The 26574-nt window shown below is 45.3% G+C and overlaps 1 protein-coding gene across 4 annotated transcripts in view; it reads right to left on the minus strand.

Moving 5' to 3' along the window:
* Window positions 1-4013: 4013 nt before the first annotated feature.
* The window catches only part of pax2a (paired box 2a), a 31959-nt gene continuing 9398 nt past the window's right edge, over window positions 4014-26574 (minus strand). The window contains exons 7-12 of one of the 4 annotated variants that reach the window (XM_078787174.1): window positions 18057-18232; window positions 15842-15962; window positions 8508-8708; window positions 6594-6695; window positions 4810-4896; window positions 4014-4669 (exon numbers count right to left, since the gene is read on the minus strand). In XM_078787174.1, the coding sequence (XP_078643300.1) occupies window positions 4548-4669; window positions 4810-4896; window positions 6594-6695; window positions 8508-8708; window positions 15842-15962; window positions 18057-18232 (809 nt within the window). In that variant the 3' untranslated portion in view covers window positions 4014-4547. Of the gene's footprint in view, window positions 4689-4809; window positions 4897-6593; window positions 6696-8507; window positions 8709-15841; window positions 15963-18056; window positions 18233-26574 lie in introns of all 4 variants that reach the window. The other 3 variants (XM_078787175.1, XM_078787176.1, XM_078787177.1) reach the window with 3 other exon arrangements.

Consider the following 26574-nt stretch of genomic DNA (forward strand, 5'->3'; position numbering starts at 1 on the left):
CTTTCCAGGTTGTATTGATTAATTGATCGTATTGATGGTTATTTTGCGGTCATACTGAGTAAAACATGCACGGCTTGGGTTCTCTGCAGTTTGATGCGTGCAATGTTGTTCGAGGACCGTGTTGCATTTTTAAATGCAGTTTTTCTCGTATTCTTCTCCGAAATGATCGTCTCCGCCGAGAATGTGCAGGTATGAATCATCTGGTGTTTGTGGAGGATATCTGCCGTATCTGCCCAACTGACTTTACAAGGCAGGCCATGCCGTACGTCTGGCATCCCTCGAGGACGGTCCCACTCCGGGCGTGAATCACGGCAAAGAGGCCGGCAACGAGGGTGAAGTGTTTGAGTAAATCTTATGCAAGCCCCGTCGGCGCCTCTGGCGGGGCTTCCTGCGATCGGGCTTTGAGAAGCCCCGAGGATGACAGGTGCTTTCCGTAATGCCTAACTGATGAGAGCCAATCAGTGCGCCCCGATTCAGCCGGCGTGCGCCTCTCTGCTGCCGCTGTTGTCATCTGGCCCGCCAAAGTAAAGATGAGCTTGACTGACAGATGCATCCGGGGTTCACAGTTTATTGGTTTCTAGCAGAGAGCCAGATATGCCAATTTAGACGGGCTAGTGACAAAAAGTTCCCATCTAAATGGAATAATTTTACCACTGGGAATTCTGTGTGCATTTGTGTGTTTCTCTTTGGGGGTGTTTCTCTCTTTCCCTCTCCCTCTCCCTCCCTCTCTCCTTCTTTTTTCCATCCTTTAACAAGGCCTGAATGACAAACACGTTGGACGGTTAGGGGCTGACAGAAACAGCAGCTTTTGATGCTTCACAGGGGATCCATGAAATAAACAATAGGCAGAGGAAGGAGAGCAATTGGAATAAAAGCCAATTCCTCCTCCTGTCTAAGCCTTGGCCTGTTTGACACCGTAACAGTCGAGCCGCCATGTTGGCCTTTTACACGGAACCAAAGAACTTGCAGTGCCATCAAACGTTGGCGCGCTTTACACAGAAATAAAAATGGTCTGAACAAGGATCAAAATCAAATCTAAATTGTTATAAAACTAATAAAATACAATACTAAATCATTTCCAATGAGTGCAAATATTAAATAAAGACATGTCCCGACATTGAGAATAAAAAAATACTGGAACCAAAATTGGTCCGAATTGCAAAGTTGACCAGCCAATCACAGGGCACATATAGACAAACAACCATTCACACTCACATTCATACCTATGGACAATTTGGAGTCGCTAATTAACCTAGCATGTTTTTGGAATGTGGGAGGAAACCGGAGTACCCGGAGTAAACCCACGCATGCACAGGGTAGCCAAGGGTGGTATTGAACTCCGGTCCCCTAGCTGTGAGGTCTGCGCGCTAACCACTCGATCACCGTGCACCCTCCTATCGTGTCAATGAGGTAAAAATGCTCGATGCCAGTGTTTCCAGGAGGCTAGCGTTACGTTGGTCCAGATGGTGAAGATGGCTTCACGGAGGGCATCCACTGTCTAGAACTGATTTTTAAACTTCCCTTGCAATCAATCAGTGAAAATCAATCAATCAGTAATAAATAAATAAATATAATAATAATAATAATAAAACGGCAAATAATAAAAACTTAAGAAACCACATATAGTTGGTGGGTAGACAAATGATTTTTAGCATTATTAGAGCCCTGTAGACATGACAAAACACGACTATAGTCACATTTATACTCTTTTTATTTACAACATATTGCGCAACTGCAGGGTCTTGAGACACATGCTAACTCGCAAACTAGAGAGCTAGCGACCTAAACGGTAGCCTTCAAGTTATTTCCTTTAAACTTAAATAGCCAAAAACTTACCACTTCCACACGGGTAGGGAGGATAACTATTAAGAGTTATTTAACCTTTAACATGAACATTAATCAAATGTAATAACGTAATAATGATACCATACAGCATCCATATCAAACTTGCGCGGGCCGCACTAACATTAAACTTTCATATCAAGGCGGGGGCCTCAAACTAGTGTCCTGCAGGCCACATTTGGCCCGCGGGCCGCATGTTTGAGACCCCTGACTTAGAACCTCCTTCAGATCCAACAGTGCAACATGTTCATTCTTGCAGTTTTTCAGATGGTCTTTTCTAATTCCTGCTCCTGTAATTCTTTGAATCCCAATCCGGTTTTCCTTCCTTCGCTTCCTGGCAAGGAGACTTGGAGTCAAGAGGTGACATATAAAAGAATTTATTTCTCATGTGCACAAAAGGAGTTGGAACAGAACCGAAACAGAGCAATGATTGAGGCCACAGGGCTTTTTCCATATAGATTTTTTCCTCAGAAATCCTTTTTTTTTAATGTCCATGACACATCTCCTGTATCATCTTTACAACATTTCCCTCCGAGGCGTTCCACTTAGCACAGCTAAGATTCCATCCATCTCACTTTGTCCGTCCTCCGTTTTTGCACAAGTTGAGCGGCGTGCGGAGAGAAGTGCAACTTCCAAGAGGACGGTCTGTTTGTCTGACATCACCGTCGTGCCAGATGACGTCGACTCGACGCGTACACCAGTAGGGAGGGGAGGCGATGGATGCGTCTGTACATTGGGACCGCCGAGTGGATGATGGCAACATCTATAAACGGCTGATGGGACAGTGGTGTTGATTGTAGCCGAGGACTAACCCTTTACGAAAACCAACGTCCTCCACTTTCCTGCAGAAGCGTTAGTCCGAGCCCAGCGACAAAAGATGATACAGAAAGCCATTTAACTTTGTTGCATAGTGACATAAAAAACATCATGGCATTATCATGAGGAGAAAATGACACGGACAACTTATGTTAGCCTGCTACAAACGGGCGTGTACGTCGCCTCGGGTTACACAGCGGTCGCGCCTTCCTCTAACAGCACAACTCGACAATAAAGACACACACGTAAATGCATCGCTCCGTTTATCTACAAAGGGAAGCCGCTTCAGTAGTGTATGACAATATTTACAAAGAAGAATTGTCTTCACAATATTCACAAAATCGCTCTACAAAGCGGCGGCGTTGTCCGCCGTTTTGTATGCATCGCGTCAGTGTCGACTACTTGTTTTGGAAGATAATACTGCTTCATTGACGCACACGTACACTGTAAATAAAATATTAAATATCAAACTAAGTCTTTGGCAAATGTAGTTCAAAGTACATTCACAAAATATTCGCAAAAAAAGAAAAGACAGGATTTTCTTTCAGTCCGCAGGGGAGAGTTCGATGCCAGTCGCGGAACGGTGGCGTTGACGACTCGGTAAAGGCAAATCAATGTCATGTTGTTTATAAGGCATACGTTGAAGCTAGTTTACAGTTGGTATGCGCAACTGTAGGCATCTAGTGGTATGACTAAGTAGCTGAATAGGAGTCTTCTTCGTGTAGCCAAGGAGCTATGGCTTACAAAGTCCGTCGCTTCTACCACCTCGGCCCGTCTGCCTCTGTTGTGTTTTTTGTACGCAAGAATTTGGAAAATAAGTCCGATAATTAGGTATAGTGCAAAACAAAGTGTGACAACTACTTTTAAAATTGGATGCATTTTTATACATTAAAATTTATGACAGGGGGGAAAAATAACTTAACATTTAAAATTCCAGCGAGGCAATTTTAAGTATAAGGTCGCCAAGTTTATTTTTTAAAAACAATTAACATATATATATTTTTTTACATCTGATTGTTTGCCACGTGTTGCCACTTATTTGTCGGCGGGTTTCAGGAGTGTGGCGTTCTACTGATGGCAAAGCAGAAGCACCAAAGTCAAGACTGAATTACGCTACAGCGCTACGACGTCCTGACGTGCAATCCTCCACCAAAACGCTAGGGGCAGTGTTTTTCCTGAGCGTGAGTAAACCACAACTCTCTGTTCCCTTGGACTAGCTATTTCGGTTCGGGTGTCGTACTAAACAGTGGCAAATTTTCAAGGAGCGGTGTTATATCGGAGGTCATGGTTGCCAACGTCCGGAAGAACCGGAATTGATGCACAAATCACAGCACCGGTCGGTCCATGCTGCTTGGAGAAATTACAAGTTGAACATTTTTGGAGATGCACGTCTCTTATGGCAGCACCGTGACGCTGGAACACAATTCAGGATTTAAGGACTTAAGAGCCAGCATGTTATTTCATCCGCTGTTCCATCCAGCCATTCCCGCCTTTCCTGTTTATCACTGGACCAGAAGAAGAATACTGCGCTTTAAATGTAACGGAATGTGAGGATGCATGAGTAAAAGAACGACGGCAGCCAACAACAGCAACAAAGAGGCAAAAATAAAAGCCCACGTTTCCCCGCATGAAGTCTTCACACTTTTCAATTTATATTTCATAATATATATATTTATATAATCTCTGCAAAGTCATTTTGGAAATGTTCAGGCGTGATGGTTGTAATGGGTGAACAGGGGGGAGGGGCAGGGCAGGGGGGCGCCCGTGACTCTTATGGCCCAAAGTGTGAAGCGGCGCTCGGTGCGTTGCCGTCCTTCCTCGAAAAGCGAAGCTGGTGACCCGCCGGCTTTCCTCGCGGAATCCCTCCTCGAAATTCCCTTTGTGTTTTCTCAGACGGGGACAATGTGGAGGCTGTAGCCCTGGCCTTGCAGTTTGAGCTGGTCTCCGTGGTAACTAGTGGCGGTCGTAGGCAGCGGCAGCAGCGGAAGGTGCGGAGCCACGGGATGCGGCACTATAATAATAAGGGGAACCTGGAAGTTAACAGAAGAACGAGCCGTTGGAAACCACGTTCACATCAAACATCTTGGAAGACGCGTGTACTCTGGATGGGGAATGTACTACTCCAAATACTACACATGGAGGGCTACTTACTTAGTAATGCTGGATTGCTGAATCGCCATGCTTCGTTGTAAGTCGTGTATTGTGGATGAGAGTAAGGGTTTCCGGAGAAGTCCCCGCCTGTAGAACAACAAATCGTGCAAAAGGTATTAAAATTATGACAAAGATGGGTTCTGCAAAATGGGTTACGGAGTTGGGTTGATTGGTGATTAATCGCCATCTTGATTGAGCCTGTTTGTAATGAGTTTTTCCATAAAACAGTGAGATGGTAACATCTCATGAATAAGGTCCATGGTACACGTTGGACATAAAGCTATGCGTATGGGACTATTTCTGGGGAAATGGGTCCACAGCTTCAGTCTCATTTTTAAGTTTGTGCTGACTAGGTGGGACACCTCGAATATAGGACGGCCCGAGTCTGAGGAGTCGGTGCGGGATCCAAAGTATCTATCCTAAGGTAGAGGTTTCGCCCATTTGTGGTGTCAACTGACAATCGATGATTGAAGTCGATGAACCCTACAGAAGCGACTACGACCGGTATTACGCCAAGATGCTACATCTCGGGGAACGAAATAAAATGCATTGAACTGAACCAAAAATGTACGCAAAATTTTAGCTAAACCGCGGTCTTCGAAAACCGAGGTTTGACTGTAGTTGCTATGCCATCAAAGTTCAATTGGCTCTTCTTGGAACAATAGTAATTGGTCCTTGTTTCCAAAAGGTTTGAGAACCCCTGATCTCAGCTTCCTTCCATACAACCAGGCAAGAATGCCCACGCGGACGCCATCTTTGAAAACCAACCGCATATGGAAACCGAGGTTTGACTGTAGTTGCTATGCCATCAAGTTCAATTGGCTCTTCTTGGAACAATAGTAAGTGGTCCTTGTGGTCCTTCCAAAAAGTTTGAGAACCCCTGATCTCAGCTTCCTTCCATACAACCAGGCAAGAATACCCACACGGATGCCATCTTTGAAAACCAACCGCGTATGGAAAAACCGAGGTTTGACTGTAGTTGCTATGCCATCAAGTTCAAATGGCTCTTCTTGGAACAATAGTAAGTGGTCCTTGTGGTTCTTCCAAAAAGTTTGATAACCCGTGATCTCAGCTTCCTTCCATACAACCAGGCAAGAATGCCCACGCGGACGCCATCTTTGAAAACCAGCCGCGTATGGAAAAAACGAGGTTTGATTGTCGGCTTCTCTTGGACACAAGCTAACAAAGTAGCTCCGTTTTTTTAGCTGTTCGAGGCAGCGGTCTACTGTACCCCCCCGATGTCGTGTGCAACATCCGCCCCGCTTGTCGTGTAACCGGAGCTCATCCCTGAGAGAGATAGTGATTTAAATATTTACAGGCCCCTCCACGCCTCTGTGTTTTGACCCTTAACTGTTTGCTATGAACCTGAACTGCAGGTTAAATAGAGGGGAAAGAGATACGCTCGGCAGCCCCGGGTGTCCGGGGAGGCGAAGAGAGGAGCAAACGCGGTGTTTATCGACAGGGGCTGGTGAGAGTGCGCGGCGCGGACACGGTGAGGGTAATGAGCGCTGGGAGCTGGAGTGTAACTGAGAGGAACTGTCCTATCTCATGGCCACTGATTGTGGTGATCGCCTATTGAGTTCATCTAATGTGCTCGTCGGCAGACGCAAACCACAATCTAACACGGCGAGAACAAGCTTGCCTTGATTCCATGTCTGCTCCTGCATTAGTGAACATGTTAGGAGGGTTTTTTTTCTTCCTGTCACAGCAACAAGGATGCATAACGAGGCTCCTTTTTGAAGGATGCTCCTCGTTAAAAGTCAAATTAACGACGTGTCACCCACCTGGAACCATTCCAGCAAGTGTTGAGGTGGGGTAGCTGCCTTGCCCCGTCGGGGGTACATGAGGCGGGTAGCCCGGTAAGGTGGTGCTCGCCATATCTCGACCTGCACACACACACAGAAGGGAAAAGGTCATACAATGTCACACACATTGTATTGGTTGATATCGGTATGACTCATATCGGTAAGATAGCCATTGTCGAGCATCTCTCACGACGGCGGTATCGGTAATGAAGTGATGGACAATGTTGGATATCGGTAAGAAAGCCAATATCGAGCATGAGCTGCTGGTCAGATTGGTATCAGTAATGACGTGCTGGACGATATTGTTTGATATCTGTATGTTAAGGACATTCTGGACGATATCGCTAAAAAAAAGCCAATCGAGCAGATCTCACAACATGAGTTGGAGAGCAGAGCTGCCACCGATATTGGTATTGATTGATATTTGCATCTGTAATAAATTGCTTAATGATATTGGATATCAGTAAGAAAGCCAATCGAGCATCTATCACCATCTTAATTTGGGAGAAGAGCCACTGATGGGATTGGTATCGGTAATGAAGTGCCTTATGATATTGGATATCAGTAAGAAAGCCAATATCGAGCATGAGCTACTAGTCAGATTGATATCAGTAATGACGTGCTGGACGATATTGTTTGATATCTGTATGTTAAGGACATTCTGGACGATATCACTAAAAAAAGCCAATCGAGCAGATCTCCCAACATGAGTTGGAGAGCAGAGCTGCCACCGATATTGGTATTGATTGATATTTGCATCTGTAATAGACTGCTTAATGATATTGGATATCAGTAAGAAAGCCAATCGAGCATCTATCACCATCTTAGTTTGTTAGAAGAGCCACTGATGGGATCGGTATCGGTAATGAAGTGCCTTACGGTATTGGATATTGGTAGGAAAGCCAACATGGAGCATCTCTCACAATGTTAGTTTAAGGAAGAGTTGCTGCTGAAATCAGTATCGGTTGATACCGCAATTGGTAATGAAGTGCTGGACGATACTGGTAGGAAAGCCAACACGGAGTATCTCTCAGTCAAAGATGTGTACATGAAGTACTGTGAGGTACTTGGGTACTGTCAGTGAGTGACGGTATCTTGCTGTTGTTTCTTGATAAAATGCACGATGATAACATCATCAAAAGTTTTTGTTGAAAACTAAAAGTAGGCGTCTATTGTATACAGTAAACTCAGTCGCACGGGGATCTGTAAGGCGGACCGACTCCAAATGGTTCCGTGGTCTGGATTTGGCCCCCGTGTGAAGTTGCTGTCGTGGTGAGATCGTCCAGATCATCAGCGTATCCCACGGCAACAGTCCACGTGACTTTGGAGAGCGTTTTAAAAAACGATGACACGTTCTCATCAACCACGTTAATAAGCCGACGTTCTAAAGCGGCTTTAAAAGTTGACAGCAGGCCACCGAGAGCGCTCTCTGATCTGCACTCCACATTCAGCCCCGTAATTAAACGTGACAGCAGCAGGTCTGGCTTGATTGGGGGGCACACAGGACAGAGGGCTACAGGTCCAAAGCTACCCTATGCCTCTTATAGACCCCCCCGCCCCCGCCACCGCAGCCTCCTCCCCGGCGTGGCCTCCTGTCGCCCCCTCAGACTTGGGGCCTGTCACGAGGCAAGAAGGTCCAGGAGGCCCATTGTTAACCCCAGAGACAAGCAGCAGAGGTCATAGCGGGAGAAAAGCGGGGTGAGACGGGGGAGAGAGTTGTTAGTGTTAATGAGCGGGAAGCAGTTTTGCTTGTGGATCAACAAAAAGCAGGAAAGGATTGAGTCTTTTCAAAGCTTCTTCCTCGGAAGACGCATTGAAATCTCAAACCGGTTAGTTCTTATGATTGAGTGCAAATTGGATGGGGTTACACGGGGCCGGGCGGTAAAGCCGTACCTGCTATAAATTGCTGGCCGGCATAGTGGCTGTAGCAAGCGCCATGGGCAGTGGAGGCATCTACAGAGAGGCTCGACTGGTGGGACAAGATGTCAGGTGCCAGAGCCGAGTCCCCGACAGAGGAGGGGGTGAAGGGGGCAAAGGATGCCTCATGGGGCTCCCGCTTTACACACATGGAGGGTGGATGGGATGGGTGAGAGTCTGCTGGGTGGAGAGACAAGGGAGATGTGGACATGCACGGGCACGGGTCAGAAGGAACACCTGCACAACCTCAGGGGATCCAAAATCAATAATTGTAGCGTTTGGGGTCGGGGAGCGCTGCTCTGTCGTCTACCTGGAAGCATTTCTCGTATTTTGTCCCCAAGTATCACAAACAGTCCTTAGTATAACCTCAAAGGTTTTCATATGATTCAGTTTTTGGTCAAAATTTTGCCTCAGTATCAAACTAGTCCTTTTGCCCTGTACTGTATCATTCTGATGAATCAAGTTCCCAAACAAAGAGGTAAAAAATTGGCGAGAACTCTTGAAGTCATCATAAAGCCCAAAGATGGCACCCCGTCATCATTATTTTGCATTGTTTTTAGCATATAAAAGGATAATTATTCTGTATTATTATTAAATGTATTATTTTGTCATATTTTTTGGTGCCTGGAGTGAATTAATTAGATTTTTGGGGGGGGGGATTTCTTCTGTTTTTGTACGTTTCAGTTTCCGTCTAACCTTTCGGAAGGAATTAATAAGGAAAACTAGGGTACAAGAGCTACAACAATTAATCGATCATTTGATAATTAATGGTCCAATTAATCGCCAACTATTTCATTCATTCATTCATTCATTTTCTGGATTTTCTGGATTTTCTGGAGCCTATCCCAGCTGCCTTTGGGCGAGAGGCGGGGTACATCCTGGACTGGTGGCCAGCCAATCACAGGGCACATATAGACAAACAACCATTCACACTCACATTCATACCTATGGACAATTTGGAGTCATGCTAATTAACCTAGCATGTTTTTGGAATGTGGGAGGAAACCGAAGTACCCGGAGAAAACCCACGGAGGAAAACCACCGAGAACATGCAAACTCCACACAGAGATGGCCAAGAGTGGAATTGAACCCTGGTCTCCTAGCTGTGAGGTCAGCGCGCTAACCACTATTCCGCCGTGCCGCGTAAAAAAAAAAATTGCCGCCATAAGAGGTACCACTGTAACACCGTACCACAATAATCAGTATAAAGTGAAAATGTAAACCACGACAAATACCAAGACCAGCAACCGTCTCCTGCAGCAGCTTGAGAAAAATCATGAAAAATGTATTTTTCAATCCAGTATTTTGTGAGACAGCAAACAGAGTTTGGATTGGTCCAGCCGCGTTATGGGAAACCCTCGACTCGATCAATCATCCAAGAAGCTGATGAACTTTTATCGGATGTTTTTCTATTTTCCGATCAAGCTCATGTGAGAGTTCAAGCAAAGCGGATGCGCGGCACCGTGGTGGTTCTGTATGAATTACTAAACAACAAAAACCATCGGGGGGATTCAAACAGTCGTCATGCGTTGAGGACCACTCATGCGCTCATCACTGTGGAGTCCAAACAAGCCGACCTTGCGACGTGATGTGGAATTTACATGGCTGCCGATGATAGTGTAATATGTGATTCCTCCAGCGTGGGCCAGTAAACACATCACGCCTGATCAGCCAACCTACACCACGTAAAAGACACCCCCGAAGATTGTTTTTTTTTGGGGGAGGGGGGGCCAAACAAACACCACCATGTCAACAAATAAGGAAAGGAACGGACTTAACGACAGCGCCGAACCCTGCCCTTTGATCTCATTTGACTGATGAGCGTTGGCGTCTTTTCACCCCCACCCCCAAACCTATGCCATCAATGTAAGCTCTGTGTCCGACTTTTTCCACGTCTGCCGCAGAGCCCGCTGTCCCGGCTGGGGCCCGTGCGGGGAGGGATGGCTCTTTCCCGACACCATGATAGGCTCATTAGCTGCTTCCCCACATCATTGTTGTTTTACAACAAGACTGTGTGTTGCGATTCCTCATTAAGATAAGGGCTGCCCTACGCGGAGGGAGGGGGGGCTGGGGGGGGGGGGGTGGATCCAGCCCTGTCAGCACTATGAACCCGATGCCAGGGAATCTGCCAATGGAAGCCACTGCTTTCCCATAGAGTAGGCTTTCAAACCTCACTCGGCGTCCCAGTTTCCCAGTAAAGGCGGACTTTTCGATTTGTCGTACTTTTGTAGCACATTTGTTGATTTGTTCCTGAAAAAATAATTTGAGCATGGGTGAAGGATCATAGTACGAGAACGCTAAATTTAATTGGCTGAAGTTTGTAAAAAAGTAAAAAAGACGCTTGCAATAATATTCTCTGCTATATTAATTCAACTCACCGAGACTTGATGCTAACAACTTTCCAATAACATGGACTATGCCAAAATCAACAATATTAACAAACACATTCCTTTATTAATGACCACCAAAAAGTTATTGCTCAATTTTATACGCATGTATGAATGACTTATAAACGGCCAAAACCAAGGTTTGATTGTATTTTTGTTCTATTCAGTAATGCTTTTATCTTTATCGTTATACCTGTACAACACTTAGTAATGTCGCAATTTGGCTTAATTTATGTCATGTACAGTAAATAATACATTTAATTTCTAAAATTAGCAGTCGCACACAAGATAGGACCAATAAAATGCTTGATCAGTGAGCTAACAACGCATTGGTTTGCTACATGCGATACTGTAATAAAAATCCGAGACAGTCAGTTTTGTTGCTGAAATATGAGGAGTACTCACTCAGGTTTGGGTCACATCTCGGTCTAACGTCCCATTGGGACCCTGAATCGTTGAGGTCATCGCAAAACACGGCATAGGAATTGCGCACCCCAAGCTGTTAGCTACCTCAACAAGCCTTCTGCTTCCTCAACACCCGAGCAAGCGTTGTCAGACAGACAGCGGTTGGCCCGAACAACAACTTACCGGTTCAAGACCAGTGAACTCTGAAACTAATCAGACACTGTGTTGCTTATTGTCCCGGAGACGAGACGAGACCGAGCCCCGGGTAAAAAGGGAGCCTGTCAAATCACAGGCCCTGATGATGGAGATGGAAGATAAACTTGTGCGGTCCGTTGGGACCCTTCTCCCCTCAGCAAAGGCATCTCCAAGAGAGACCGGAGACGCTATAGAGTTCTCTTAACGTCTGTCTGCAGCTCTGCAAGCCCACGCCGCGTCCACGGACCCCGTCAACCATAGAAATGGACTGTTAAGAACCGACCGCAGCCCTTCTGAGTGATGTGTTCAAACTATTGCAGTCTGCTCTCAAGTGGGCATTTTATCCTTAAACACACTCCAAGGAACTTTGGAGAAACAAACCACTTTGCCGGCTCCTGCTTTCGAAGCGCTCAAATCGCTGAAATTACTCGTATTCGTCATGAAAAGTGTATTCAAAGGTTAATGTGCTGACGTAGCAAGGATGGGGGGGTAATCGAAACATTAATCTCAGATCGTGGAAATAAACCGTTTGGCACATCCCGAGCAGCATGACGGTCCTGCACCACTGCAGGTACGGTACACAAACCAACACACCTCACGGTTATAGCAGGCTGGTAGCATTTAGCCACAAAAACACTTTATTTACGTCTGGGAGTCATGCTGGGAATCGGTGCCTTGAGCAGGCCGCTTGGTGGGGACGCAGTAGCAAGTCGACCACACTAGCCAATCAACATGCAGACCGGTAAACCAGTGATTCTCAACTGCGTCTGTTCATACTCGGGTTTAGCATCGGCCCATTTCCATCAATAATACGTCGATACGAAGGCAATACGAAGCTGATCACAAAAACCGATGGCGACATTCAATTCGTGTCATGACAACACAACCATGACATTAATGTCACGTCGGGTTGCCAACCCCCGTATCGGGGCCCCAGGAACCAACTTGGTCGTACACCAGCACTTGTATGAGTCCCTAAAACCTTGATGGCTTCAGTTTGACAGCTTAAAACGGGCTACGCCAATACGCCAATCCATGCCTGCGTTTCTTCCATCTTTCGCTACACACTTAGCCTGGCTGTCATAGAAGAGCAGCATTTGTTAGTACTGTTAGTACTGCGTCAGTACTGTAGTACTGTACATGTCGACTGTGCCGGTCCTGCCTCTTGTTGAGCCTTAAAAGGTGTTAGACGGTATCCCTTTCATGCTTATTACATCGTAGAAATCTCCATGTAAAATCGGTAATGCTAATCGCTAGCCTGTATATGGGATCGTCAACGTAAATTAGCATCAAGCTAACGCATTCTGTTTATGTTGGATGTCGCGGAAAAACGATTTTGTACCTTGTGTAAGTGAACTAAACAGGAGGTCAGCTGGAGTCTTTCTTGAGAACCGGTCTGCTGAGCTAGCATGTAGAGACTAAATGTTAGCGGGAAGAAAATAGACAGTTTTTACAGATGTTATATATACAAATTTCTTATTTCCTGTATTTCTTAAACGTCTTTTATGGATACTATATTGGGTAACAGGACTGTAAAGGTAACTATAGGGGTGTTATTACATTTCTAGGGGACTCTATGTAAAAAAGACAAACAGGTTTTTGGTGCTCCAACCATGAAAACCATGTCCTACTTTGCTGATATTCATTTATCATAGGGATTACTGTACCTCATACCATTCTGTCCTCTCATTAAATATACGATTTTTGTCGAAAAATGCTAGCCATCCTACGACCAAACCATCGGGAGAAGCACCGCCTCATTAAATCATCCGCCGCTCTTTCCTCGCCACCCCGTCCGTCTCTTTGAGGTAAACAGAGGACACTATTGCGACTGCAACCTTGGAACACCAACCTAAGCTCTTCATTAATCATTCATTTTTAATAGTTTATGCAAATTTCAGGACATAAAAATCAACAAGATCAATAACTGTGTGAATTTTAATTAGGAGCAGAAAAGATTTCAAGAATGAATATCATCTCCTGGCTGCCGCTCCAGTAAGAGAGAATAATTTATTGATAATTGGATGCCAGCCTAAGTGAGGGAGGTAATTTAGTATTTCCCCCCCCCATCCTTGGCACTCAAGTCTTATTTGCTAATATCACCGACTAACAACCTACATCCAATCAGATGAAAAAAATCAAGTCATAAAAGCAATCTGAAATGAAAGTTTATTTTTGTTATCCTGCATGCATGTCGTGTTCGGCCGCCCCTGGCCCCCGGCCCCCGGCCCCCCAGGTGGCTCCGAGGCCACCTGCTATGCGTGTGCTCCCCAGAGCGTGACGGCTTTCATATAGGAGGAGTCCGGCAGAAAAGAGAGAAGAAAAAAAAAGCACACCTTTCTTCTCTTGAGGCCTAACTTTGTGGGCAAATCCACCTCCCACATACTCGGGGAGGAAAAAGGGGGTCTTTCTTTTATGACGGGGGGAGGGGGGGCCGCGGGGATCATTTGAGAAGGCCTGATGCAGTTTTCAATCATGCTGTCCTCGTCTTTACTTCTCTTACACGCACATGTCCGCTGCACAATTATGGGACCTTTATTAAAAAGGCTGGCATGTTATTCTCAGTAAACCGAACCTCTCCTGGGACGGAGCCTCACCCGCCACAATGATGCAATATTTCAATTAACCAGCGGCCTCCGTGCGGTCCGGAGCCGGGTTCTTAGAGCTATTTATTACAGCGCACCTGCACCCTTACTGGTTCGCACACGTCTGATTTTAGCGGCTACGTGCCTGCGTTTCATCTTTAAGGTCTTCTTGCAACGAGGCGGGCGGCCAGGCTGTCAATCAGCGGGCCATCATGGCCTTGATGACAACAGCCAGAGCAGCAGCTGTCTCTTACGAGAAGTGTTCCCTCTCAATCTGTTAGCGGGCCGATCTGGCTCTAACGCCGGGAGCATGCTAACGGGATGGCTGGGATTTTATCGCTTTACATCGGGGGTGTCCAAAATGCTGCTCGGGGGCCATTTGCGGCTCGCAGCTCCTTTTTATTGGCTTGCTGCACATTCTGAAAATATGATTAAAGGAAGAAAACTGATTTGATCTGCAGTAATTGTACAAGAATAAAGTCAAAATATTAGGAGAAAAAAGTTGTAGTCGAACAAAAAAAGTCGTAATTTTAGGAGAATAAAATCATAATTTAATGAGGAAAAATAATTTTAGCATTATAAAGTTGAAATATTTTTTTCAAAGTCACCATATTATAGCATGCTAACGTACTTTTTTGAAAAGTACCTTTTGGAAAAAGTTTAAAAATGCGAATATATAAATATGCAAATATGCAAATAAAGCGAATAAAGTCATAATTACCAGAAGAAAATTTACAACAACGTCAATGATTGGAAAACTAAAAAATAAAGAAAAAAACTACTACTACTACTAAAAGTACTCATCATTTTATGAGAGTAGAGTCAAACTATTAAAAGGAAAAAGTCATTTACTAACATCACAAAAGTCGCAATTTTACAAGAATAAAGTTATATTATGAGGAAAAATCCCATCATTATAGTCGGATAAAGTTCAAACGCGACTAAAAAAAATATATATATATTTTTTAAAAGCCGACTGAGAAACAAAAAGAAAATTAGGTTATGTAACATCATGTGAATAATGTCAAATATGATGAGAATAAAGTTGTAAGTTGCTTAAATATTTTAAATTTGAAAAAAAAAACGGCCAACATTGGGTAAAAGGAGCAAAGTTGAAACTAATAATGGGCTTTTAAAAAATTAATAATAGGCCTTTTGACCTCTGACCTTTTGATCACCAAGCTGTGATGCAGTGGAATTTACGTATTTATCTCCTTTATTAGCATTACTGCACGCGTTGCTTTACAAACTTCTTGCATCCTGTCATTTTTCCATATGTGGCCCTCGGTGGAAAAAGTTAGGACACCCCTCAGATGATAATGTCTATGACCCCGCCCTCTGTCCAAAATGAGTGCAAAAATGATTTTCCATCCGTGGGAAAGCCATAAGCAAGTAGTCAATAGGACGCATGATAATAGTCGGCTTTTCCCATCAATCCGCTTTCAAAACTTGAATCTGGAATGTGCCGGAATCTGGCTAATTGTCATGCTGCGTTATTGGAAGCTGGAAACTGCGGGGGGGGGGGTATTTTTAGTCATCAGCTGTTACTACCTCGATAGCGCACGCTAATGGAAAATGGAATGAGTCGGAACGTGAGTGGGAAAACAAAGGGGAAAAGGTGCGGGTTGATGACGGAGGGCTGACTTCAGGGGGGGAGGGGTGTCCGGGACACCAAACCCAGGTAATGTGTTTGCTCATGAGTTTGAGGTAGTCTAGCCAGTACCAATTCAGACCGTACCTGTCACAACCGAATAGCTCTGGGAAACGCTTGAGGCCAGCTCGGAACTGCCGCTGCTGGAGAGGCTCGGCTTCACGTCTTCCAGGCCGGCGTTCAGGGATGGGAGGGAGTACTCGTTGGCCTGCGTCAAGGCAAAATAAATACAATTAGCCAAACTTTTCTGTATTGTACAGTCAAACATTAGTTCTTGTATGACCGCTAAAAGAGCCCATGATGCTGTAATTATCACTCGAATATCACATGTTTTCATATGCAGATGCTGATCGGACAAATATTAAGTAAGTTTGATCGAATGTAGAATTGCTATAACCTCTGCGTGGACATTGGTAATGGTTTAATTTCATTTGAACATGCATCAGATTACATCCCATAATCAGTTCACAGTTCCACATGTGCAAAAGGAGTAGGAAGAAGCAAAGCTTATTAAATCCTACCCCTCCATCTGGTACTTTTACAATCAGTAATCGTTACATTTGTTCACTTCCTGCTTTCCGTAATACAGTTTAAGTTTTTTTTGTTGTTTTTTTTTTAATTTTGTAATTTTTTGTCCCGTACCGAAGTACGGCACCGATTAACGCCAAGAAAAAAAAGCAGTCAAATGTCGAGCGAGTGACGCTGGGAACGCCGAGTGGCGGCAGGATTGCAAGGTTTACGTAAAGCACTCAATGTGTGGTTCCATTCCTGGCTCACCCACTGCCACTTCCGTATTATGATTGTCGGTAGAACCCTAGTATGGCGAGTAACTAAGGCGTCCGAAGCGCCCTAATAATATTTTTTTTGTCTCGGACAGATTGAACATTATTTCCTGTTTATGTTTTGGTTTTGGCCAAACTGCGAGGGCACCACTGGACTACATGATTTTAACAGAAGATGATATCATCCAATGATATCTCCCATTGTGATTCCTTCGCCATATTTCCCGTGCGGCGACGCCGACTGCGCCGTCGCGAGACCGGATGATGTATGCATGCATTAGGGCCGTGTCTGCGGAGAAGGCAGGATGAGAGAGGGATTGGGAGCGGAGTGAAAGGACGGGGTGTCAGCTGGCGCTTTGTGCTCCACTGCAGTCATCCCTGTGACCAGTCAAGGGAGGAGACATTCAGGGCTTTGTTACAGGAGAGACATGTGGTTGTGGTTTTTAAAGGAGCGTACAAACCCCCTGAAAAGCAAAACTCCACCGTAGCGCTTTAACCTACAGGACGATAAATCGATACGTGGGGTTTTGCATCCTTTTTATTGAATGTGGCGCCGCGTGGGATAATTGCATTGATCCGCTTTTACATGATTTGGTTTCATGTGATGACACCTCCTTCAAGGGGATAAGTGTGCGCCTTGCGAGTGCTTGTATCAGAGGGCATCTGTTTGTCTCAATGGGACGGGGGTCCCTCAGGGGCGAGCCGGTGACCCCGGTCTTGTCCGCCTCTATCCCAGATAAACTCTAATTGTGTGCTTACAACTGTTCCCTGGCACTAGGCTGGATGTTCCTCTCTATTCCGCCGGGCCTCCGCAGCATAAGAGCCATTTTGTCATGCAGATGAGCCGTGGGCGGGGCGGGGCGGGGCAGACGGGGGGGCGAGCGGCGAGCACAGAATGACCCCGACCACATGGCTGCCAGAAGTGTGGGAGGGATGAGGCCTATCGGGGCCCGGCCTCTTCAAAATGGCTTTTTAATGCTCTGACGCGGACCCCAGACAAGCCCCTAATAGCAAGCGTACCCCCCCTCACCCTGTCCCCGGCGCAAGACGAGCCGGGAAGGAAAGCACAAAGCAACCTGATTAATATTGCCTTAAATTAAAACAGATTTCTCTGGACCCTTCTGACGCCACTTTTCGGGGGCCCCCCTCCTCCAACGTTGCCTTTTTAATACCTTCTCCTCTGCTCTTTGTGATTGCAAGTCATTTCCAATTGGCTTTGGTATTGATCTTGCCGTAGAAATCACTTTTGGTAATTAGCTGCATTAGGGAGCCTATAGCGGGGCCTGCAGGGCTGTCCCTCTGATTTATCGCCGCTGTAATTCCCAGCGATCGCGCAGAGATGAAAATGAACTCAATTAGGGCGCCCGCGTGGAGTTCGCACGGCAAAATTAATCGTCTCTTGTTGTTTAACTCGGGGTTTCATGTAAATAAAGGTTACCCGCTCCAACAGGCTGGAGGTTTTATCTTATTTGTTTTGGTGCCGAAAGGCGACGCTTAGGACGTTTTATCCCGACACCGACCTGCTCGGGTTTGATGTGTTCGGAAGTGGGGAAGACATCCGGGTAGGACGGGCGCTCAAACACGCGGTCCAGGGCCTCCAGCTGCTGCTGGGTGAAGGCGTCCGCTCGCAGGTGCTTCCTTAAACTCTCCACGCTGCCCTGAGAATCGCTGCCCGGGCCTGAACCGTCCGAGCCACCTAAAGACGAGGGAGAGGACAAAGAGAAAAAAAAAACTTTCAATGCAAGAGACTGAGAAGAAAGCAAAATTCAACCGACAAACTTCGAGTACGCTTGGTAGCGGCAAAAAAACGTTCACTGTTCCATCATTCCGTCATCCAGGTTCGGCACCCTTTCATTATTACTCCAGGTACTGACAGAACTCCCCCGCCCCCTTTCGCTCCTCCCCTTTTTCTGCAAGGTTTATGGTGGGAATCCGTCTTTAGGAATTTTGGTCCATTCCTCCAACAAAGATATCCCAACTGTTGAATGCCCGACTTGCTGTACATCTCCTTGTTCAGCTCATCTCGACTGTCATAAATGTAATTATACAACCTGATATTTATTTTCGGATCTTAGTAATTGAACTTGTAATATTTCATTTGAATTTATGCATCATTTTACAATTTATATACATGCAGTTATCGTGTTCTTCCTCATTTCCTCGATAAAACGGCCTAATGAAGGCCTCAAAAGACGACTTAGGCGATTTAACTTGACTTCCATAAAAATATAAATTAAAAAAAATTATTTAAATGTATATAAAAATAAAAACATGAAAATAACTTTTATATACAAAATAAAAAGGGCTTGGAAAAGTATGTCAAAATAAATAAAAGTAAAGAAAAGTATAAAATATATAAAATTAAAATGAATCAATGAAAGTATGTATAAAATTGATTTCAATAAAAGTACATTAAAAAAATAATGAAAATAAAATTTTATGTAAATAAATGTATTTAAAAATAATTAATGAATACAGCTGATATGAATAAATGTAAATACAAAATAAATAAATATAAATTTGAAAAATAATTAGTAAAAAGAAGTTTGTCTATATGTGCCCTGTGATTGGCTGGCGATCAGTCCAAAGACAGCTGGGATAGGCTCCAGCACCCCCGCAACCCTCGTGAGGAAAAGCAGTAGAAAATGAATTAATAGTAATAAGAAAAATGAAGTACATAAAAATAAAAGTGATTTCAATAAAAGTGTATAAAACATTTTAAAAAGTACATAAAAATACATAAAAATCAAAGTAAATAAAAGCGTGTCGTGGCTTAATGACCATCAGAAAAGTGACAAACTCCTGATCTAGTTCATCCCAAACGGAAGCAAATGAGCCAAAAGCACTAAAACCAATACTTGTATTGTATATATTCCAAAGCTGGTCCTTGAAGGCATCACTGACAAGCCATCAAATCCACAAGCGACACTTCTTTCCCTCACTGAAACTCCCGGCTTTGAGCTTTCCGTTTTTCCCAGGAGTCTTTGTGAGAGGAAGTGCGTGTTGCAGATGGAGTGATGGAGCAGAAGCAGCAGTAAACTACAAGCAGCATGTCCGCCTTTTTTTTTTTTATCATTTCATCTCCTTCTCCTCATTCTCAGCCGGCTCGGCGTCCTCCACCATCAGCGCGGTCATCATGTGCTCGGTGTATGGTAATTGATGGATTACCTTCAGTGCAAATATATACTTGTAAAGGAGAGCGCGTGGGGGGGGGGGGTGGAAGTGGGGCCCGGCGATTACGTACAGAGCTTCTCATTCCGCCAGCGGGGAAATGGAGAGCCATTATTTAACGCTACTATTTCCTCCTGAACGTATTACCCTTCCCTTTTCCTGTTTCTCGGGCGACTACCGCCCATCCCCAACCCCCCCACACATATTGCCTGTCCTCCAGAAAGCAGAATGGAGCGAGGACGGCACTCGGCGGGCCGAGAGGGGACGGGGCGGCGAGGGCAACCGTATGCATTTCCTGGCCCAGTCCCACCCTATATAAACAAATGAGGCCATGCTTCTCCGGCTCCCCCCGATCTCTGACCCCATCAGCCCGGCCAGGGAGCCACCGTGGCACAATCATCAAGTCTGGAGGGGTGCGGGGTGGGGGGTCTCCAGGTAAAACCTCTCGCCAGCATTCCTGGGACCCCCCCCTCTCCGCTTTAGCGCCGCCAACAGCGGATGAGGGCTTTAGCTCCCGTACAAATCTGTCATTCTAAATTTGCAGCAGATTATGTTCTCTCCCGGGCGAGCCGGCGGTGATATATGATATGCAAGGCCGCTATTGATTGCCTGATCTGCCAGCGGAGGAGGGAGGCGAAATGAACTTGGAATGAACACCATGCCTCAACTCATTGTGCGTATAATACTCTACTTAATCCCACATTTTTCTGTGCTATGGAATTCAATTGATCAATCATGTTCCACTGATGGTACCATTTCAGGGGCGTTATTGCCATTCCGCTCGGCAGCTTGACCTTTTTTCAATGGCTGAGGCCAGAGGATGAACCTGACTCGCACCGAGAAATAGATCCACGGTGGGAATGGAATAGAGAACGGCAATTGGGGTGCGAGTGTGTGTGTGTGTGTAGACGGAATAGAGTGTGTGATGGCTGTGTTTTAGCCGCAAAATACAGTAGATTGACCTGTGCTTGGGGGAATGTTTTTTTTAACCCGTTTGTCTCAACATTCCTGTTTGGAAAATGATGCAAAACTACAACGAACCACTTTCGGTGATCTGTAACAGAAGGGCCGGGCTTTTTTAGCGACTGGCTCAACATGACATTTCTTTGAAACCAGAAAAATACTCATCCTGTTGTGTTCAAATGATTGTCAAGTACAGCGAACATTTTTTTATTCATTCATTCCAAAAGGTCTGATGAAAACCAAAACGTTTTTTCCCATCGGAAATCATATAAACCCAATGAATCCGTTCCAGACATACATAATATACGTATTGTACAGAATAATGATGCAGAAAATGACGAGACCTAATGATTAAAAATGCACGGTCAGTCAGTCAGTAACAGTAGCGCGCTTTGCTTGGCCACTCCATTTTGCGGTACGGTAAAGTACACGGCAAAGGGACATCTTCGTTTTGTGCAAATTGTATGTAAACCGAGACAGTGTGCAAAAAGCGTTCAAATTTTCAATGAAAACCGAATCATATGAAAACCAAGGTTTGATTGTATTTTACATTTCATTGCGTGTCTAGGCCCCACGGTTGGGTAGCATGTTAGCTAACATGTCGAATCTCCACTCGGGCGGCTCTGTGTGGGTTTCCCCCGGGTACTCCGGTTTCCTCCCTCGTGTCTGATGACGTAACTAAAGGATTTGCCTCACTTTTCAAAATGAAACGTTTTCCTGGTTTTGTATCATTCAGCTAACTGACTGACGATGCTGGCTCACTCTGTGCATTTTTAAAAATTATATTATTTTTAAAATAAAACCATCATTATTCTCCATCAAAAAATTTTGTTTTTATTTTTGGCGGTCCCAAACGGATTTACAGATTTCCTGTAGGAAAAACGGCTTCGCTTTTCATACGTTTGAGTTTGTCGGACCTTCACTGGGGTGCCACTGTAATTAATCCCCCCCCCATCAGCTGATGTAAGAGTCAAATCAATAGCTTGTGGTCGCCCACGCCGGCACCCCCCCCTTACATAACCAGACCCTCCGATTACCAAAGAAAACACAACATCGCTTGCATTCTTGCACTGATCCATAATGTACTTTGTTGTGGTATTCGTATCCGCAGGGAAAGGGGGGGGTTGGGGGTTGTTTTTTTCACCCGTTTCACCAATTACGCCCGCGAATACGTCGCAAATTTATAACGCAAAAAAAAAAAAAAAAAAAACGGGCTTGGCCTTTGAATGGAAATAATAGTAAATCATGAATTTTCAGAATTCCCCATTAGAGCCTGATGTTTGACATACATCACAAGATGGCCGCAATAAATCAGATTCATCCTTTGACAGTCGGCGTGTCAAGCCGAGTGTGAAGCCCAACTGTCAGTGTGTGTGTGTGTGTGTGTGTGTGTGTGTGTCTCATTGACTGCCTTGTTTCATTTTCAGTCCCCCCCCCCCCCCCCCCACACACACACACACACATACACAATCCCTTTGGGTGTCTCAGCAGGTATCTCTGCTACCACCCCCCCCCCGCCCCCCCAGCACCAGCTGACTGTTTCATAGTTTTACCACCAAGGTGTGAGGAGATAAGTCAAGGAGATAACAAGGAGACGCATCCGCAGCGACTTTCACACCGACGGCCCCCCCGGTTAACACAGCAGAAGATGGACGCTGATAACCAAAGGTTACGAATCCCGCCCGGCAACAAACGGCAGACGCCGTAAAGCAGCACATCCTGCTGAAAAAAACAATTAGCTGGCGTGTTTTGAATGTGCACACGCATCGATCCGGGGCTAACCGAGGCGGTGACGGCGCTATCAGGCCGCTGCTGTGTTTTGCTTTGTTTCCCCGTGGGGGGGGGGTGTAAATGTCCTGCGGTGGCACGGCGGCGCTCTTATGTCCTTCTTTCATCTCCGCGTTCCGGTGATAAGATAAGTTTGTTTGAAAGGCTAATGAATCCCTGCACGCTTGCACTGTAAATCACAGGAGGCGGGCCTTCGACTCGTCCGTCCTGGGAATGGGAATGGGAGCCGCATATTGGCCATCATTTGTTGGCTTTTCTTTTCTTGTATGCATTTATGCTGGGGGGGGGGGGGAGCACAAACAAACGGGTATACCCAGAGGGTGAACACTGTTTCTCTGTAAGCTAGCTATATTTATGAAACCTCTGATGCGGAAATGAGAGCGGCGGGTACGAGCGGGGGTGGGGGGTTGGGGGGGGGGGGCGAGGCTGTGGTGAGAGAGAGGCAGCAACTGTTGGGATGCTGTTACGTTACATGGTGTTTAAGAGCTTTATTAATTCAATTTAGCGCCATCATCCAGTTTACTGACAGTCAGCAGACATTCACATGCTGCCTGCACTCTCATCCGGCACGGGGGGGGCTGCCTTTTCAAGCCCCCGTCGCTCCATTTTTTTTCCCCCCCATTTAATTTCTACTCAGGGAATGGTGCTCGCGCACTAAGTTTATGTCAATAGGAGAAAATGTATTACATCAGTGATGGCGGCATTGGCGACATCACCGCATAAGCCGTCTGCTGTTCCACATTCTATGTTTAGGCGCTAACAAAGAAGCTCTGCTTCTTCCTACTCCTTTTCATAATTACGCAAGTTTATTAATAAGCTTGTGTGCACCAATACTGCAGTGCTGTTAAACACTTTTAATCACAATAACTGACACATTAATGCGGATTTATCCATCGTTATTCATCTAAAATTTTAACTCATCCAAAGCTAAGAATGACTCAAACGAATGGAAGCGTCTTTGGCAATGCGTTTTCCTTTCTTGAGTTAAAAAAAAAAGCACAAAAAAACACGTAATTAGCAATATGCCGATAAACGCCTTTCAAAGCCGATCACAAAAAATGCTCGTTCAGCTTGCGACACGATGTTTTGTCACGCTAGGTTGCCATCGCCCGTATTGAGTCGACAACGGACGCACTTTGCCATCAACGCTCACCGGTCAAAAACTTGATGGTTTCAGTTTGACTACCTGACACAGGCTACGCCAATCCATGTCCATGTGTTAGATCACTCTACCCAAACTATTGCTCTTGGACTTGTCTTGCATCTTTGTTTACACCCTTTGCTAGCTGGCACTGGCGGCACTTAGCTAACTATTTGCCTAAAAGTTTATTTTTTAATAATTTGCTATTATTAACCAATTCCAAGGACCGCTGGCAAATATCACTCATCCTCAGCATCAAACCCTGATCGGAGCATCTCTAGTTAATATAGATTAAAAATTAATACTATTTAATTTAATGGGATTAATCTAAATTGATCCACAGAACCCCAGTGTGACGTCCCTGGCAAAGCCTTTGGGACAGTTTGTCCAAGGGGGGAGATGAGCAGTTGATTCGGAACCAAACAACTTGGAATGGGCGATACAATGCATGACATGTAATCGCGATTAATTAAAATTAATCCACAGCATCACCTGAGATTAATCTGATTAAAATAGTTGTAAAACTGTGTGACAGCACTACTAAAAGGTGTGTTAATTGTGTTGCATTTTTAATCAGATTAAAAGCGATGATGGATTAATCCGCATTAACACCTGAAATTTGACAAGAAATCATTATAAACTACGATTTAATTTCGGGTATTGTTTGAAAGTTGAAATATTGTGTATCTTTTAGGAAATGAGTTAACTCCAAAAGGACATTTATTTGTTGCACCTCGGCCAGTTTCGATATCGCTTTTCATTTCCTGCGCTTTCCCGACGCTTAGCGAGTCTTTTTGTGGAAACATAATTATCCTTCCTCTTTGCCTTTTCTTCCTCCTCAAGCGTCGCTCCATTAATTCCCAGCATTGCTGCCCATAATTGACTTTTCCTTGACATGATTCCTCTCCATCCTGCCTCTCCGCATATTTGTTGTTGTTGCTAAGGATGGCGTTGTTTACAGCCACACGCCAGGTCACCACAGACGGCGTGCTGAATGCAGATGGCGAAGCCACAGAAAACCGCGTTGATAAGGATTTGTGAAGTGGGATCCTTTTGTACGCTCCTCTGATATCGCCGTGACGCTCCCCGCTTCCTGTCTCCATGTTACGCTCTGCAGACCCTCTCATATACCTGGGCTTTTCTCTCCCGCCCCCCCCTCCCCGTCCTCCATCGGCGCCATCATGATGCTATTTATTTCTCTTTGGCCGTGGGTGCATTTATTTTCCAAAGCGATCCGCTATTGACTCATTGTCACGGACGGGCTTGGCTAGCCAAGCAGCGATAGGCTCGGGTTAAAAGCCGCACGCTAACTGATTTAAACTCCGCCAACGGGTCATGTGTGTTAAAAGCTACACTCGCCGCACAATCTCCACAACGGGGCCGAATATCAAATGTGAGCAAATCAAAACAGAACATATTCGGTTCGGCTCGGCTCGCCGTGTTTGTTCTTTCGTGTCACGACTTGACCCGCGAGGCCGTTATTTTCTCCACTCATCAGCTTCTTCCACGCCCGCGTTACAATCACAAGTTGTGACCTTTGTTCTCCCTCTGATTTATCGCTACTTGTCCTCCCGAGAGCTCCACTGGTCTCCATTGAGGATGCGGTGAGCCAAACATGAGGTCACGGCAAACCCTTTGGCTCCACAAGCAAGGGAAAATTGGGAATCGTTCATAACGTCATTCAGAACCGGCCTGACTTGGGAGTGGGAGGCCTCATGGAAGTGCGCTAGTCATGGAAGACCGTAGCGCCGGAATTGTTACACATGGCGGCGTAGGAACTGCTCTGCATCATGTGAGATGCGTATTACCCAAGTCCAGCAACATTGTCATTATTATTGTTATTAACATTGTTACGCCCTATGTCACTGGCATCGCCACACTGACTAGCCAACTAGCTAGCTGGCTCGCTACTAGCCTCACCACACACTCCAATGGGTTGGCTAGACGACCGACTGCTCTACTGCCTGAGCCACGATGCCCCACACTCGATTTTCCGGAACAATACAGAACAGAGCCAACAGGCTAGGCTAGTTTGTTACGTGCAATATTGTACAAAAACAACAATACTGACAATATGCTGAGGATTGAACCAGCAACATTTGGCTTGGGAAGACAACCGCTCTTCCGCCTGAGCACGCTCAATAGAGAACCTGGCAAATGAACTCGTTTTGTTACGTGCAATATAGCACAAAAATAACAATACTTATACCGCAGAGGATTGAACCAGCAACATTTGGGTTGGGAAGACAACCGCTCTTCCGCCTGAGCACGCTCAATAGAGAACTTGGCAAATGAACTAGTTTGTGACGCGCAATATTGTACACAAACCAAGGATACTTTGAAGGGCCGAGGATCGAGAAACAAACCAGCAACTGGTGGGTTGGGAAGATGGCTACTCTACCACGTCAGCCATGACGCTCCAATCTCTGCACTTCATTTCCCATCACAATACAGAACAGGGCAAACTGATTAGTTTGATACTTGCAGTCTTGTACGAAAACCAAAGATACATAGACAGTTACGAGATCTTTGAGGATCGGGATTGAACCAGCAACATGCGGGTTGGGAAGCTCTACCATCTGGGCCATGTTGTTGATTTTGCAGCATGATATGGAACAGAGAAAATAGACGCGTTTGTTACTCGCAACGTTTACGAAAGACCAAAGATACTCGGGCAATCACAGAGGCCTGCGGATCGAACCAGCAACCTTTGTGTTGTGGAGATGACCATTCTACCACCACAGCCTTGCTTCCCCGATCTCTGCACTCGATTTCGTGGAATGATACATCAGAGTCCAAGCGGATTAGTTACGTAAAATATTGTACTGAAACCAAATCATATGAAAACCAAGGTTTGAGTGTATTTTTGTTGTATTTTAGTCATGGCTATCTTTGTACTTGTGAAATCTATAACTTGGAGCTTGAGCGGCATTCCGGAAGCGATTCTGAAGTTGGAGGCTCCGCTCTCCAAAGGT

Source organism: Doryrhamphus excisus, linkage group LG20 (assembly GCF_037039965.1).
Source record: "Doryrhamphus excisus strain RoL-2023G ecotype Guam linkage group LG20, RoL_Dexc_Guam_v1.1, whole genome shotgun sequence".
Taxonomy (NCBI): domain Eukaryota; kingdom Metazoa; phylum Chordata; class Actinopteri; order Syngnathiformes; family Syngnathidae; genus Doryrhamphus; species Doryrhamphus excisus.